General features: G+C 37.8%; 1 protein-coding gene across 2 annotated transcripts in view; it reads left to right on the top strand.

Moving 5' to 3' along the window:
* The window catches only part of SPAG9 (sperm associated antigen 9), a 70775-nt gene that overhangs the window by 24015 nt on the left and 31659 nt on the right, over positions 1-15101 (top strand). For both annotated transcript variants that reach the window (XM_085304599.1, XM_085304597.1), the window contains exons 4-5: positions 7663-7757; positions 12463-12616. In XM_085304599.1, the coding sequence (XP_085160725.1) occupies positions 7663-7757; positions 12463-12616 (249 nt within the window). The remainder of the gene's footprint in view (positions 1-7662; positions 7758-12462; positions 12617-15101) is intronic.

Raw genomic sequence — 15101 nt, 5'->3', positions numbered from 1 at the left:
AAAGACATCTTTATTTTGAATATTGCTGCTTTTGCCTATACAGACTTTGATCCCTGGCTTTAGGTGATAGGTTTGTGTACGTACCATTACAGAAGTACACAAAAAGCTCAGATCACTAGCTGGCAGCTGCTGAAATACCTAGTACGTTAAAAATGGGGCATGGTGAGTTGGGGTAATGAGTTTGGGAGCTGAGAAAGCTCAGGTCTGGCATGGGGCTAAGGACTAAGAAAAGTTTCCCGTAGCGAGATCAATTGATAAAAGGTTGGGGGCCTGTTTAACAGTGGTGTGAATATATGGAAGTTAACTACGTACATCTTATCTTCAGTTGCAAATGCTTTTCTGAGCACAGTTAGACCATTGTCAGTTTTGTGAAGTATGAGCTTCCTGTGACCGTATTGCTTTGCTTTGGTTACAACATGCAGACAGTCTCAGAAGGAAGGGTGGCATGTTAATGCTGGTATCTGTGTGTTTAAGACTGGGGAACTGAAATCTGAAGAGACTATCTGATAAGAGTTCATTTTTCCTCCTTCCCTTTTAATTTTTGTTTCTCTTTCTCTAGCAAATTCTAGTGTTTTAGGTCTACTGGTAACTTAACTTTACTTTGTTTTTCTTTTGACACAAGATACTCTGGCTAATATATTCAACCTATTTTAAATTATCAAGTGTATTGGATTAAATACATGTCTCAGTGAGTTTCTGAAACCTTGCCTATTTTCATATTTTTTGAGAAAATGTTAAACATAATCAGCTTCACTGCTGTCTTAGCGAGTAATCAATCTTTAGTACTTACTGAAATGATGGTTTTTCTTTCAGCTGACCAAATAATGGAGCTTTAGGAAGGTTTTTAGCTTCTTTAGCTGTTTGCAGTGATTGCTGTRACAGGTATCTGATTAACTATGTGAGTTGACATGCGGTCTTTCAATTTCCAGTCAGGCTTCTGTATTCTGCTTGCCTCTGCTACTTGCTCCCCTCCCTATTCCCACCTCCCCCTCTGTCTCACACTTCAGTATTTCAGATTTGAATGGCTTTCTCCTCCAGCTCTTGACCTCACTGAGGGTCTGTAAGCATGTCCTCTTTCAACTGTAGCTGGGCTGGCTGAAGTAGTCACTAACCCCACCAGCCTGTGGCTGTTTCTTTGCTGGAGGTTACCTCTCAGCTAGTTTGCTCATGTGAATAGCATCTAAACCATTTCAGACAAGATGGACTGAGACCTCCTTCAACTATTTGAGCTGTGGGAAGGTAAAACTGATGTGAACCAGAGAACTGATTCCCTCACCCGTATATGCTTTGTGCTAAGTGCTAGGAGCTCCTTGGAGCTCAGCCTGCCAGAGACCGCGTTCTGCATTGCAGTTCCAGGGCACCTGCCTGCCCTAGCAACAAGGTGCTCTTTGCAGCTGCGGACAGCAGCRCTGCATTTACTGGCTAGAGCTCTGGGAAGAGCCTTTAGCCACCTTCGTCCTTCTGTTAAATTAGCCTCTATCTTCCGTGCTGTTTTGCATAGTGGGAGATGAGCTAATGGGCTTGAATGCAGTAAATTCCCTAAAGCTTCCTCCCCCTAGTGAGCCTGTGCTTGAGCCAACTGTTTTAGTTTGAAATGGGTAAGGGTGGGATTACCTGAGCAGCTGAGTTAGCAGCTGGAAAGGTGGAGGGGCACTGGGGCTCTGGAGTAGGCAGTTGGGAGGATAGCCTGTTCAGTCAGAACAAGATGTATGCATATACCTTGAACATGTTCTTACATCTATGTTGTGATTCCTTGCTTAGTTAGCATGCTCTGTTCCTTTGTTTCTTCTCTGCTTACAACATATTTTGGTCTGATGTTGATCTTGCTCTGTTCTACTACTTAGAACAGAATAGCACAGATAAGCAATAAAACAGTTTGCTGGAGAACTACTGTAGTGAGTTTTAACTTCTAGAATTGACTGTGCAAACTATTGTTAACAGTTTCCTATAGCTGTGAATGACCATATGCAGTAAATGACCATGCAGCTGTAATGATGGTATGCTAGAAAGTTGAAGGGTTGACAGTGGTCTGATCTGATCTGAATGTTTTTGGACTTCTGCTCTGTGGAATTAAAAAAAATTCTTATTATTAGATTATAGCTTATCTCAGATACTCCTCTGTATAATTGAAAATCAGTTGGCTCCATATACTGTCTGTATAAAAGCAACAGTTACTTGTAGACCCATCTTCTGCATGTACCTGTTGTCACTTCTTTGCCTTTGCTTGTAAAGAGTTGTGATACACTGCTGCTAGTGACTGTTTCGGAGCAAACCACACGTTGGAAGTAAAGAGTCATATTTTCTTTTGCTGCATAGTTAATGGGGCACCTCTCATAAGTATGGTACTAGCTTTTTAAAAACTTGACTGAAGACACTATCTTTCAGTCGGAAAGCTGAGGAAAAGCAGTTCTCTGGCATTTACTTGACAATTACCTAACTCCTGTAGCACTTTACTGCACAGATTTCCAAAAGGAAACTTTTTTTTTTGTTTAAGGAAATGCTTCTTTTTTGTCCTTTGGGAAATGCACAGCTAAGATATGGTTCGATATCTATCTTTCCCTGACATGCACGGTATGGGTTTAGCTTAATGAAGCATAATTGGGCCATGCCAGTTTCTCACTATTTTGCTCTGATACAATGTGACAGAACAGTGAGCTGGTCTCTGGTGTTGGCAGTGTGCTTTGTCATGTTGATTTGGATAAACAAATATCCAGTCCCAGTGGATATACTGGAGTTAGTCCCAGTATAGGGAAATAAGAGAAGATTAAGTGAAGATATCTAATTATAGTTTTGACTAAGAGTGCATACACATCTTAGTCTCTTTAAGATTAGACTTTAGATACCTGCTTGAACAAATAGTTTTCTTAAAGCTTTATTCTAAGCATAATAGATTGATATATAAAGCATGGATTTAAAATCTTTTAATGTATCTGGCAGCAATGTCGTCATATGTTTGGGTAAAGATGCATCAAACTCGGTGGGAATGATGCTTTTTACTTAAGTGACAGGCTTATCACAAAGCCTTAAAAATACTAGAGTTGTATGGAAGTATGTTTAAGGCTCTTGTACTCAATCAAGGAGATTCTAAAAATGTCTATTACGTTCTTAAAATCTAGATTATGTGGGACGCAGGAAGATCTATATATACGCAGTTGGTCACACATTCCCTGAGGAGGAGCTGTTTGTGCCAAACCTGATTGAATCTGCAGGGTGAACAGTGAGTGCTGAAGCCCAGAGCCTGGTCTAGCAGTGAAAGAATTAAGTTCTGTCCTGGGAGGTTTGAAAGCAATGGCACAAAAAGGAAGGAAGGAGGAGTAAAAGATAAAGGAGGGTAGAAAGGAGATGCTTTCAACCTGGTAAAGGAAAAAGATGCAGATAACAAAGCTGTAACATAGTACCTACTTTCTTTGTGACAAAGAAACGTGCATCAGATCTAYGTGTATTGGGAATAATCATTTTTTTTGTGGGTAGGAATAGCAACTAGTGACAAAAGGCATATTGTCTTTCATTGAATCCTGAAGTTTAAGATTAAAGTAAAAATTGCAATGCTTTCCAGTTTAGTACTTTAGCTATATGAGGAAACCAAACTGAGCATGGTTATCACCTGAGTGACTTACGTTTGAGGAGAAAGGCTTTCATATTCATGCTGTAATGTTCTCAAAACCTCATTCGAGTCAGTTTGGATGCTTTCTGTAAARTAATGAGCTAAAGAATGAATTTTGAAAATGCAGTTAACTATGTAAGGTGATTTATTTCCACCCTCCTCCCTCTACCGCAAATTCTGAATTAACTCTAATCCTCTCAATTAACAGTAGTTGAGCAATGAACCTATAGCAATACCTATGGCTTACACACTGTATACTGAAGTATGGAGACTTGCAGATTTGCTTATTTTGCCATCAGTGTTATCTTCATCTGCAGAGCAGTGCTGTACTTAGTCCTTTAAATTGACCTGCCCTGCAGCCTCTGTGGGTAACAAATATGATGAGACATTTCAGTAAACAAAAGAAGAAAATACTGAAGGGAGAGAAGAAAGTAGGTTAAAAATGGGAGGTGTGCARGTTTTACTGACCATATTTTTTGTGTATTAGCTTTTTGGGGGAATAGTAAGTCAGTTTCTGTCCACTGGCTTAAAAAAACCTACAGAATTTCTGTTTAAAACTTTAGCGTTTTAGAGAAACTAATAGCTGTGCTGCAGGCTGAAGTTTTTTTGGGTAAGTTGGATTTTATTCAGTAACACCTACCCTATGTGAGCAGGATACAGCGTTGTATGATGTGCACTTCAAAGATATGCATTATTTTTGCTGGGACTTCAGCAAAAATACTTCATCTGGATTATAATATTTTTAATATATAAAACTATATATGGGCACTGTCGGAACTCCTAATTTTGATTGTCTAAGTGGAACCAGAAAAACAAGAAATGTAGAAGRTGGAGCTTAGGGTTCTTTCTACTGTTTTGGCAAATGAGCAAGCCCTTAAAAAAAGGCTTGGGAAGCAAATGCAATTGTCATAGTAGAACAGTGCATTTGTATCATGTTGGAGGATAAATTTCATAAGCTTTTGACAGCAGTTAAAGTATATTACATAATGTTCTGCTAAAAATAGTAGGATAGTTTTTTTTTTCTTCTCAGAATTGCAATTAGTTCGACTGAATGCAGAGAAATGCAAGATCTGTACAGAACCCAGTACTTACCCTGATTAATAGATATCCTATAAATAATTATATGCTATCTTAAGTCTCAGTTCACTGTGTGCAAAAAAAGACTTTGATCAGGAATACAGAGTTAGTGCTGCTTACCAATGTTTGCAAAGAAAATGGTTTTAACTGAAGTTAATGGCATCTGAAGTCCAAGCTTACTGGCACTGGACACATCAGCACTGACTTGAAAGTAACGAGATGACGTGAGCTCCCAGGTTTGCTGAATTCMGTTCTCATGAATGTAAATGCCAAACACCTTCATGCAAGAAGGAAAAAAAAAATGAAAGTTTTATAATGTTTGTGGAAATGTTTTAATTGTATACGAATGAATCAACATAAAATATAAATATGTATATTTATATAATAAATATGTTTTAATACCTTTAATAAAGGTATTCTAAAAGTGTGTGCGTAGCTTTCTAGATTAACAAAGAATTTAGTTTTACAGAATAGGCATTTTTTTTCTGGGAAGGAGGGGAGTCTTTGAGCTGTGGCCTGAGTGTGTATTGGGAAACGATTGCACTCAATTCTTGTGCTGTGCACCTATGACTTTGCTTTTTGTTCCAAGTGCCCTGTTCATCCTGGACATGAGTGCAGAAATGCAAGAATTACTGAATGGCCTGTGGGCTTCCCTTCAGAGCTTTTTAGTTTTCATTTTAAAGATACACGTCACTCAATTTTAACCTTTCCGACTGGTGTTAGTGATACCTGGTGTTCTCTCCGTGCATGTCTCAGATCAGTTACATAGCGAGTAGCATGATCCTTTGGCCAACTGGAATCGGGGTTCATTAAACATGTGCTCGTCTGCAGGAGACGACATGTTGGTCCGTGGTTGTCTCCTTTAACAAAAAGAGCAACCAAGAAAAGCTCTTCTGGCGTGCTGAAAATCCATAGGTGTGCCATCCTTGTTATGAGAAGGCAAATTCAGATAACTTGAAACCAAAATTGTGTGTTTTGTGTTAGTGAGGGTAAATTGATTTGAATGCCAGAAGAAAAGGAGGGAGAAGAGATTCTGGCTTCATATTTCTGCCATCAGAAATAATCTAATTCTTAGTTTGTGAATTCATTTTTTTTTTTTTTTAATATTTAGGTGCGTATCGCCTGAGCTTTGGTGCAGTCCTTYTGTTAGGCTGTAGTGAAATGTATTGAGTGTCATATAGTAAGTTGTTAATATCTGCTAGACATTATTAAATATCTTAGTCTGCAAAATRGATTTGAACATAAACCTAGATATATGCTATTTTTAGTGAGTGTAACTTGCCCAATCAATAATGCATAGCCTACATATTGCTACTTTTCTTCCCGAGATTTTTTTTCAGTTGAAGGATRAAAGCAGAATGTATACACTCTACAAAATAATCTAATTATATATGTGTTAAAAAAACCCTGTTTCATAGAAAAGGTATGTCCATGTTTTGTTTACTGTCCTACTTCTCTAGAGACTTTGATTCTTGACTCAGTGTGATCTAAAAATCTTCTTTTTCTCTTGTAGAGCTATCTGAATATTTAGTTCACAGGAAGGTTCTGTTACTCTCAAATTACATTGTTAATGAATTAGTGATACAGCCAGTAAGTTGATTGCTATGTCAGGAAAGCGGTTTAAACGCTATGTCAGGAAAGCGGTCTTTGAAGATAGGATCTCCTTTAGCAAAATTGCAGAGGTGAAAAATGAGGGGAGTGTGCATCTGTGACCTTTTCTAAGCTGATGCTAACTTGGGAATAAATGGTCACAAATAACAATCCAAATAAACTCAGCTAATGTCTAAATTAGTTGTTGAGTTTTGTTATCTGATTGGATTTGATACTGGAAGTGAAGTTCAATGCTAGAACTGTACAGAGCATTCTACTGGAATGATCTATGTCATTGCTGCTGATTGTACATCTAAGTATATTTTTTAAACCTTATTTCCAACTCTGACTTCTAGCACACCTTGTCTTGAGGAAGAAAACCAAACAGTCTTTGTGCTGTTTTAGAGGGTTTAATGTTAAAGTAATGTAGAATATTCTCTCAATATTTTAAAATACAGACTAAAAGTAGACCTACTTGTTGTTGTATACTGGTGTAATCTTTAAAGCTTTTTCAATTGTGCCTCTTATCCAGAGAGCGGGAATGGTATGAATTGGCCTAATCTTAGTTGTTGTAGTCATGTGGTTGACCCAGTGAAAAACCCTATTGTGCCGAGCCTAAAATAATTCTTAAACTGCAGAATGCCAACATCTGACATTGTTGTAATATGTTTTAAAGTTGAACAAAGTGTGGCCTTCCAGGTGAAAAGCTAGATCTGTTGCCTTGTTCAAGTTTCATTTTATTCCTTGTTCTTATAGATACCTGAACTTTATTGTGAATCAAGGGAAGGTGTGTTTAAACTGTTAATGGGGAGGWAGGAAAAGGGACTGACTCTAACAGCAGACCTGGTAATACAATATGCTAATGCGCTGGTAGCGGGTACTACCCAGACTAGAAGCCAAATTGTTTTGAATTTAATTTGTTTGCAAATAAGAATTTGACAGATGTCAACCCCAATATTGGAGGTTCAAGTCTTGGTAAAGTTTGAAAATGCTGGCTTGTGTATTAGCCTTGCTTGCTTGCTTTCTTTTTTCCCTCCTCCTTCCCTATTCCTCTACTTATTATACATATGGTTATTGCTGGCCTTTGTAATCTTCCCTTACAGGCATTAAAAACTTTTGCTTGTAATACCGTGTGCGGTTTGTGTGCTATTAGGATGTTTCCTGTGCATGAATGCACAAAAGTTCTCTTTTTAAGGGGCTTCTCTTCTAGTTTACGGTGTTTAAATACCGTATAATCTTGCTTCTTTCTTTATTCATTTTTGYTTCTGAATGCTTTTAATACCTTTAACTTTGTAGGGAAAGACTATAATGTACTGGTCAAGAGTTATGCAACTGCAGTGGGAATAAATGGTATTAAATGTTTCTTACTGTTTCTTTGTCACTTTAAACAGATGATTCACAATTATATGGAACACTTGGAAAGAACCAAACTTCATCAGCTAACGGGGGGTGATCAGCTAGAGTCCACGACCCACAGCAGAATTAGGTAAGCTTTGTTATGCTCTCACCCTGAAATGAAAGAAAATCCATTCATTTGTGTTTGCAAGACTTTGTTCTTTAATCCTACAACAACGGTTTGGCTGAATCAGAAAGATTTGTTGTATGATTGGAATGCAGTAAGAGAATAGTGTAGAAATCAGTAGAAAAAAGCTTTTGCTTTTGTGCTGCTAAATGATGAGATATTTTATACATCAGCCTTAAACAACTTCAAGCCTTTATTATTAGTGTTCTTGTTTAGCTAGGTAGCAAAAATGCCAGTGGTTCTCCCCAGATGCTTGCCATCTTTCCGTTGCTTTGTGGCCAGCTCCTTGAAGGTGCATATCCTGATACCCACTTGTTCCGAGAGCTCAATGTGAATATATTATGCAGATCCTAGTGCTTTCTAGCCAATGAAGCCCATGTGCAAGGGGGAGAGAATAACTCCGGAGCCGGCTGGGTGTCTGCGTCGCTGCATCGATGCTGCGAGGCGCCCGGTGCGCGGGGGGAGGAGAGAGGTGATGTCATTGCTTTGGAGCTGCTGCAGAAGAGTGCAAAGCCGCTGCTGATGGCATTGTTTTTGTGGCAGCGGCTGAATGACAGACTTTGCCTACAAAGATACACCCTCGGCCTCTGTGTAGCCTTCTCGGTTCCGGCGTTTCACCATGCCAGCACAGCGCCATGAATCCTGGATGCATGCTGCTATTTGTGTTTGGCTTCGTTGGCGGGGCGGTGGTCATTAATTCAGCTATCTTAGTGTCTCTCTCCGTTTTGCTGCTTGTGCACTTTTCTATTTCTACTGGTGTGCCTGCTCTGACGCAGAACCTGCCGAGGATACTCAGGTACTCTGACCTGCTGAACCGTAGCTTCCTCTGCTCGCTCTTGTTCTCTGCTTTCTTTCTGTTTTCTTTAAAACAGAAAGAGCAAGGATAGATTGGAAATGTAAATCATGTACAAATTTCAAATTCTTCTGTGAAGTTGCATTTGTAGATCACGTTACAGAAATTTTCTTATACATTCAAATTTCACTGCATTTTGTTTAAGCAAGTACAACATCAGTTTATGTATTTCTTTAGAAAGCTATTTATCTTAGGGTGACCTGCAAAAAAAGCTGTGATAAAAGTAGTAAATAAAGCTCATGTTCAATGTATTGTCAGGTACTTGGCTGGTATCGTAGCTGTAAGTGGATGCAGACCGAGGCCTTGTATTAACACGTTTCATTCTTTTTTCATGTTATATTTACTATATTTATATTCTTATATAGGGTTGTTTAATTGATAATCTTAACTACGTGGTAATTAGTGTAGTGCATTTAAATTTCTGGCTATTTGTTGAGGAAAAATAATCTTTCATTATTTGAGCATTAGAGCTCTTAAAGCCTATTCACTATTGTTCAGCCAAATGTTATCCTCTCCTCTCTTTCTGTACTTGTATGGCAAGCTGCCAGCTCTGTCTGTCCTCCCTCAAGTTATGTTCTGTTTGTCCTAGTTGCCTGGAGCAGTAGCAGATACGCAGAAAACTATTGTTACCGAAAGTAATCTTGACATGCATTTTAGTAGTATAATTACAAATGGAAAACAATTGTGAAAGTTTTAAAGTGTAGCTTTCTGACCTAAAAATTCGATACACTTTAACTATGTTTGTATAAATTTACTAACAAACTTTATTTGCTGAGAAGAAATGCTGAAAGTATTTTGTCCTCTGAAAGAGCAGCATGCCTTCTTTTGACTTCAGTATGTGGCTAATACGTATTCTTTTTGTAGTGGGCTTTTTAACTTGGGTCTCTGAGCTCGTATATACTCATGTGTATGCATATTAAATACAGCTAAATAATAATAATAAAAAAAAAACATTTGCAACTCTCTAGAGACTTATCCAGTTAGTAAGATCTTATTTGTTTAAAGAAGAAGAATCCTCCCAACCTTAAAACAACCCAAAATATTTAACTTCAGTTTCAAAAATATTCAGACCTCTAATATTTAAGTTGTCAACTGGTTTAAGAAATATACTTTTTGTAATGTATTTTTTGCTTCTCTGGGGAATGGAATTTTYTTGTTTGGGGGGATGTGTTTCTTGGGGGTTAGTTGGAAACTGTTTCTTCCTGTAGTAGCTTTTTGGGGAATTACAAGAATTAAACTTATTTTTTAGCTAGTATTTGTATAAAAAGATAAAAACGTAGGATGGAGAAATGCAGTTGTAAAAGCAGTGTTTGTATTGTTTAAGTRTAGTCAGATGTTTTTAATCAGATGTTACAGAGCATCCGGTGTTTGGCCTAAAGATTCTGTAAATGCTTCAATGCATCAATTCAGAATATTAGTTTAACCTTTAAAACACATGCCTACCTTCTGCTTACTGAAACGTTTTCCAATATTTGTTGGACACTGGGGAAGTAAAAGGGGTTCTGCACTCTCTAGTCCATAACCAATGAAATAAGTTGAAACTGCTTTTAATTATTTAGAGAATACCTTTAATGCAGACATGCACATAGTAGGTTTTAATTTCCAAAATAATTCCTCCTTTCAAAACTGGTTTATGTGTTTATCCTTGACAAGTACCTGAACTCATTTTTAACATGTAAATAAGTTCATTTTAAAGGTTACTTAAAACTATCCTGCAGAAATGCAAGTCCTAGCTGAGGACATTTTTTCTGGGGAGTAGGGAGGAGAGGGAATACACTTTTAAAAATAATTCTTTCTTCTGATCACTGCAAAGAGGACAAACTGTGGCATATCCTGCAAGTAAGCAAATCCGGCTGTTTTGAACCACTGCTCTAGGAGGCGGTTTCCCAAGCTAAGAACCCTTCACAAAGCATGCTTTATCACTAGCTCGCTGTTAGACTAAAGGGTTTCAACTTGCCTTTTTTTCTTTGTACTGCTGAATTTCTTAACCAATGAAATGTTTCACTCCTTTTAACATAACCTAAGCTTAAGTAGTGTGTGTCTTTTGTTCCTCAGATGCACTAGAGTTGTGGGAAAGCTAAAGAAAAGCAGTGCTTGTTGTAATACTGGGAATTGCTGGAATCGACCTGTATTTGGTTGTGTTTTATRAAGTTTTTTCGGCAAAGTTACTGTTTCAACATCTGCAGACTTTGAGGTGTCTAATTTTGTAATGCTGACTGATTTTGCTTTACTACCTGCTTTGCTGTGCTAAACTGTTTTCCAATTAAAAACCTGCATTGGAATAATGTTATTGAAGGCCGATGAGGTCTGCAGATTGAGAATTAGTTGCAAAAATTTCTGTGACAGGAAGCTTCTTTATATGTCTGTACTGATAAGGTTCACACCAGTTGGAATTGTTTGCTATTCAAATATTATTTTCTTGGCATTGTAAAACTTGCCAAAAGGTGTTTGCTGCATACTTGCTAAATGTGTGCCCTTGACTACCTTTTCTCCTAAATTAAAATCTCTTCCCCATTCAACATTCCCTTTCATATTATTGAGTATAACTTATATGCACCTACTAATTTGGCATAGAATTTTGTTTAGGTATGTTTAACTTTTCGAAACTCTCAAAAAAGATACGAAGTTGTGATCTCACTATTTTTACAATACTAAAATATGTGGGATAGCTCTCAGATCTTCATACTTTGTCCCCTTTGTTTCTGCTGGAGTATTATTGGCGATGCTTTGTCTTCAAGTATGGCCTTTTTCCTGCTATCRCTTGTGTGTCTATTTATCTTCTGCCTTTAGTATACTTAAGACTTTACTTGAGTGAKGCTATGTAATTGCAATACTCTTTCTTACGGATTTCTTTGTTCGTACTGAACAGATACTTTKCTCTATCTCAGGTCTGTGCCTGGTTGTTGTTTTCCTTTTCAAAGCTGGCTGCAGCATTATATGCATTGCATTCTTAGCAGTGTTTATCTCACAATAAGGAAGAATTAATCTTTTTTGCTCACTGATCCCACTGCTGAGCACCAGACTGGCTTTGCATTTTTTTTTTCTGGATCAATAATGAAGTTTTGGAATTTCCCAGAGTGGTTTGCCATGGAAAAATGGAGAGTGGAAAAATAGTGTAGGGTTGGGAAGAAGTCACTTGCCTTTCCTACTGTCAAAGTAACACTTAAGTCCTAGGTCATGTAACTTTAAGCCAGTGCTGCTGCTTAAAGAAGCAGTTATATCCTGTCACTGTTATATTCTCTCTACTTAGGCGCTTCTCTCCCTTAGGCGGACACAAATGTYTGTGCAAGCTTTATGTGAACAAGAATGGGGAACTGATCTCAATTTTAAGTATTTTTGGCTGGGTGGTTTTAGCTTGGGTAATTCCTTGACCCGGTTTTCCGCATTTACACAAATGCGTATGATTTGCATCTTCTTTAGAAGAAAAATGTATTTAAAATGTTGCAATGAATGGATTTCAAGCTGATTGCTTGTCTTTTTCTGAATAATTCAATTAGTGATTTCAAGGAAACGCTTTCATCTTGCTTTTTTGTTTGTATTTGGTTTCTAGGGGATTTCTACTCTAGACTAGCTTAGGTGCAGTGAAAACTGCTGCCTAAAACTGTAGAATAGATGATTTGTGGTTAATTGGAGTATGTGAAATTAGAATTATGTGCTGCAATACAAATTGTATATCCTGCATTGCATATTTAAGAGTATTGTATGAATTGTTGAAATTACAATTTTACCATTTCCTAGCTGATTTTAAAAACATGCAGAACAAGAAATTGTTTGACAAATGAAATAGCTGGTGATCTCAGTCTCTCTTTCAAACAGAAAGGAGCGTCCAATATCACTGGGCATCTTCCCATTGCCTCCAGGAGATGCACTACTGACGCCTGAGACCCAGAGGGAAGCTGGGGAGACRCCTGGATCGGAACACTGGAAATTCCACGAGCTAAGCCAGCCGCGGTCCCACACCAGCCTAAAGGCGAGTAGTTAGCATGTGTGCCTTGCATGTTAGGAGAAATCCTCAAAACAGACTACTGGAAGAAACAGTTTGTGTTGGATTTTCAGTATGAGTGTGATAATACAAGGTAGTTCTGTTCTCTCYCTTTTTTTTTTCTTTTTTTTCCCTCCCCGTCTTTGATTAAGGACCGTTTCCAAAAGCTGGTCACCTGTTCTTTACAGGCTAGGTATGTAACTAGATAGTATAAACAGGTCTGCTGATTTAATGTGTTGTTAGAGGGAAATCTTTGATTACTGTAGAGCTATAGAGGCAGCAGTGTAATAAAGCCTTTGCCTACTAACAGGAGTGTAGTGTAGTTATACCACAGAGTTGAGAATGACTTGACTTTCCTGAATTAACCTATGATATGATTTTTTTTTTTCCTTACATGTAGCTTGGCTATAGTTCCTCCAATTGTTTTCCAGTCCAGCAGTGTTGGGGTGGCTTAGAGAAAACAAGTGAGAAGAATGGGGAGAGTGGAGGTGGAGTGCAGTGAACCTGGAAGGCAGGACTGTGGTGCAGTAATGCAGCAGGAGGGGGGAGAGCTGCAGTAGGAAGGATTCAAAATGTATAAAAGTCTCCCTATATCTTTGTGTTGGTGAGCAGTTTGGAAGGCTGTGATTTTACTTTTATATCTGAAGATGCATGCAGCAGCTGAAGGTAATTTCTTCCTATGTGAATGTAACATGTAGTAGAAGAATATTATAATAAGTAAAAGCTCTTCAAAAAATTGATTTTTTTTTCCCTAGAAGGGATATGGAGATAATAGGAAGAGTGGTGGCTAATTCTAAGCAGGCACTAAAGTGACAAAATCTTAAATTCAAATGGTTGACTATGACCATCTTGGGATCTTAATTCAGTCAGCTGTTCTAAAATCTGTCAGAATTTACAGCCTAGACTTATAACTAACAGTAGGTAGAGCTGAAGTGTAGCAGGAAATCTCTGATATCTTCTGTCTCCTCAAAATTTTAGTGGTTACTATAAATTGTTAAAATAGATCTTGTAGTTTAATCCTTCAAAAATACTGTACTATAAAAAAAAAATTACATACAACAGCATAAACTAATCTTTTAAACATAGATGGTTAGAGTAAGTTCTTCGGGTCCCAAGCATCGTCTTTGCTTTATAGATGTGAGTATAAAATAGTCCTGCAATAAACCTATTGAATATATTGTGTGATACATTGAGGTCATCACCAGGATTTGACTTTTCCCCTCCTGCCCCACTTCCTTTAAYATCAAGTTCAAGGCATTGGCAAGATGCTGCTGCTTTCAGGTGTCTGTTTTTCATTTATGCCTGAACATTTCCTTGGTGGACACGGATTCCTCTAAAAATATCAGAGTAGGTGTTGGGAAATACAGACTAAGACTGGGCAATCTGTATCTTTTTAAGGTAATAACATGAATGGATATCACTGGAAGGCAGCATACAACTGTGTACCATTCTGTGCTGTCTCTTTCTGCATATCGTTGCACATGAGCTACTGCTTCTCCAGATTCAGTGACCTGATTTTTAAACTAACTTGTCAGTTTTCAGGAAAAGTGGAAGGTTTTTTTTTTGGTTTTGTCAGATTGCTTAAAAAGCAATGGCTTTGCTAAAGCATTGACTTTCAATCATTGTCTTTGAGATGGTATTTTGATTTTCCTGTGGTTAGTGGGATTGTATTTAATTTTCACTGATTTCCAGAACAGGTGTTCATGGTGGCTCAATGAGCATAGTTTCCAAGATTTAGCTAAGAAATTCAGTAGATTAAGTTTCTGATTTTGCTTTATGTATGGGATTATTTGAAATTCCTGTAAATAAAGGACTGTGTGCTTTACCACTTTCCTTCGAGCCCCATACTATGTTTCCTGTGTGAAAGTCAGTGGTCATGTGCTGCACTGGTGCGTGGTGCTGTTAGTGGTGCTTTGGAATACAAAGATGAAATGTTTAAGTAGGGCCAAATTTTGTTGAGGTTTTATTCCCTGTGCTCTGGATTCCCTTGGTGAGAGGTGCTTTTTCCTCCTTCTATAACTGTTTGCAGAAGTGTGAATGATTACTAGTGATTGAACTTCATCAGCTCAAAAGGCAGTTGGGTAAATTGTGTAGCTGTTTTTAGAAAATGAATACCAAGTGTCTAGTGTAACCCCTTAATATGTGGATTTTGTTGCATATGTTTTTTCTTACTGCTTTGGAGATGTCTGTTAGTTGACTGTTTTTCTGAATAACTTTGTCAGACTTTGGTTGTTTTGGAGTTTACTAAAAAGATGAAAACTAGTAGTAAGTTTCTAAGGCTGCAAATTCCTTATGAGGATGCTGCTGCAGGGATGCAAGCTTTTTGTTTAAGCAGATATACATAAACTGTATACAACTTTTTTTTTTCTTCCCTCGAACTTTAAAAATGTTATCTTGCAAGTAAACTCCAAAAGCAACAACATGGACTCTACAAGTCCAAATACTCCTAAACCAAGTACATGCGAGAACGTGT

Source organism: Rhea americana, unplaced genomic scaffold (genome assembly GCF_003343005.1).
Source record: "Rhea americana isolate MKP2758 unplaced genomic scaffold, rheAme1 scaffold_21, whole genome shotgun sequence".
NCBI lineage: Eukaryota > Metazoa > Chordata > Aves > Rheiformes > Rheidae > Rhea > Rhea americana.
This window is presented reverse-complemented; position numbering and strand designations above follow the sequence as displayed.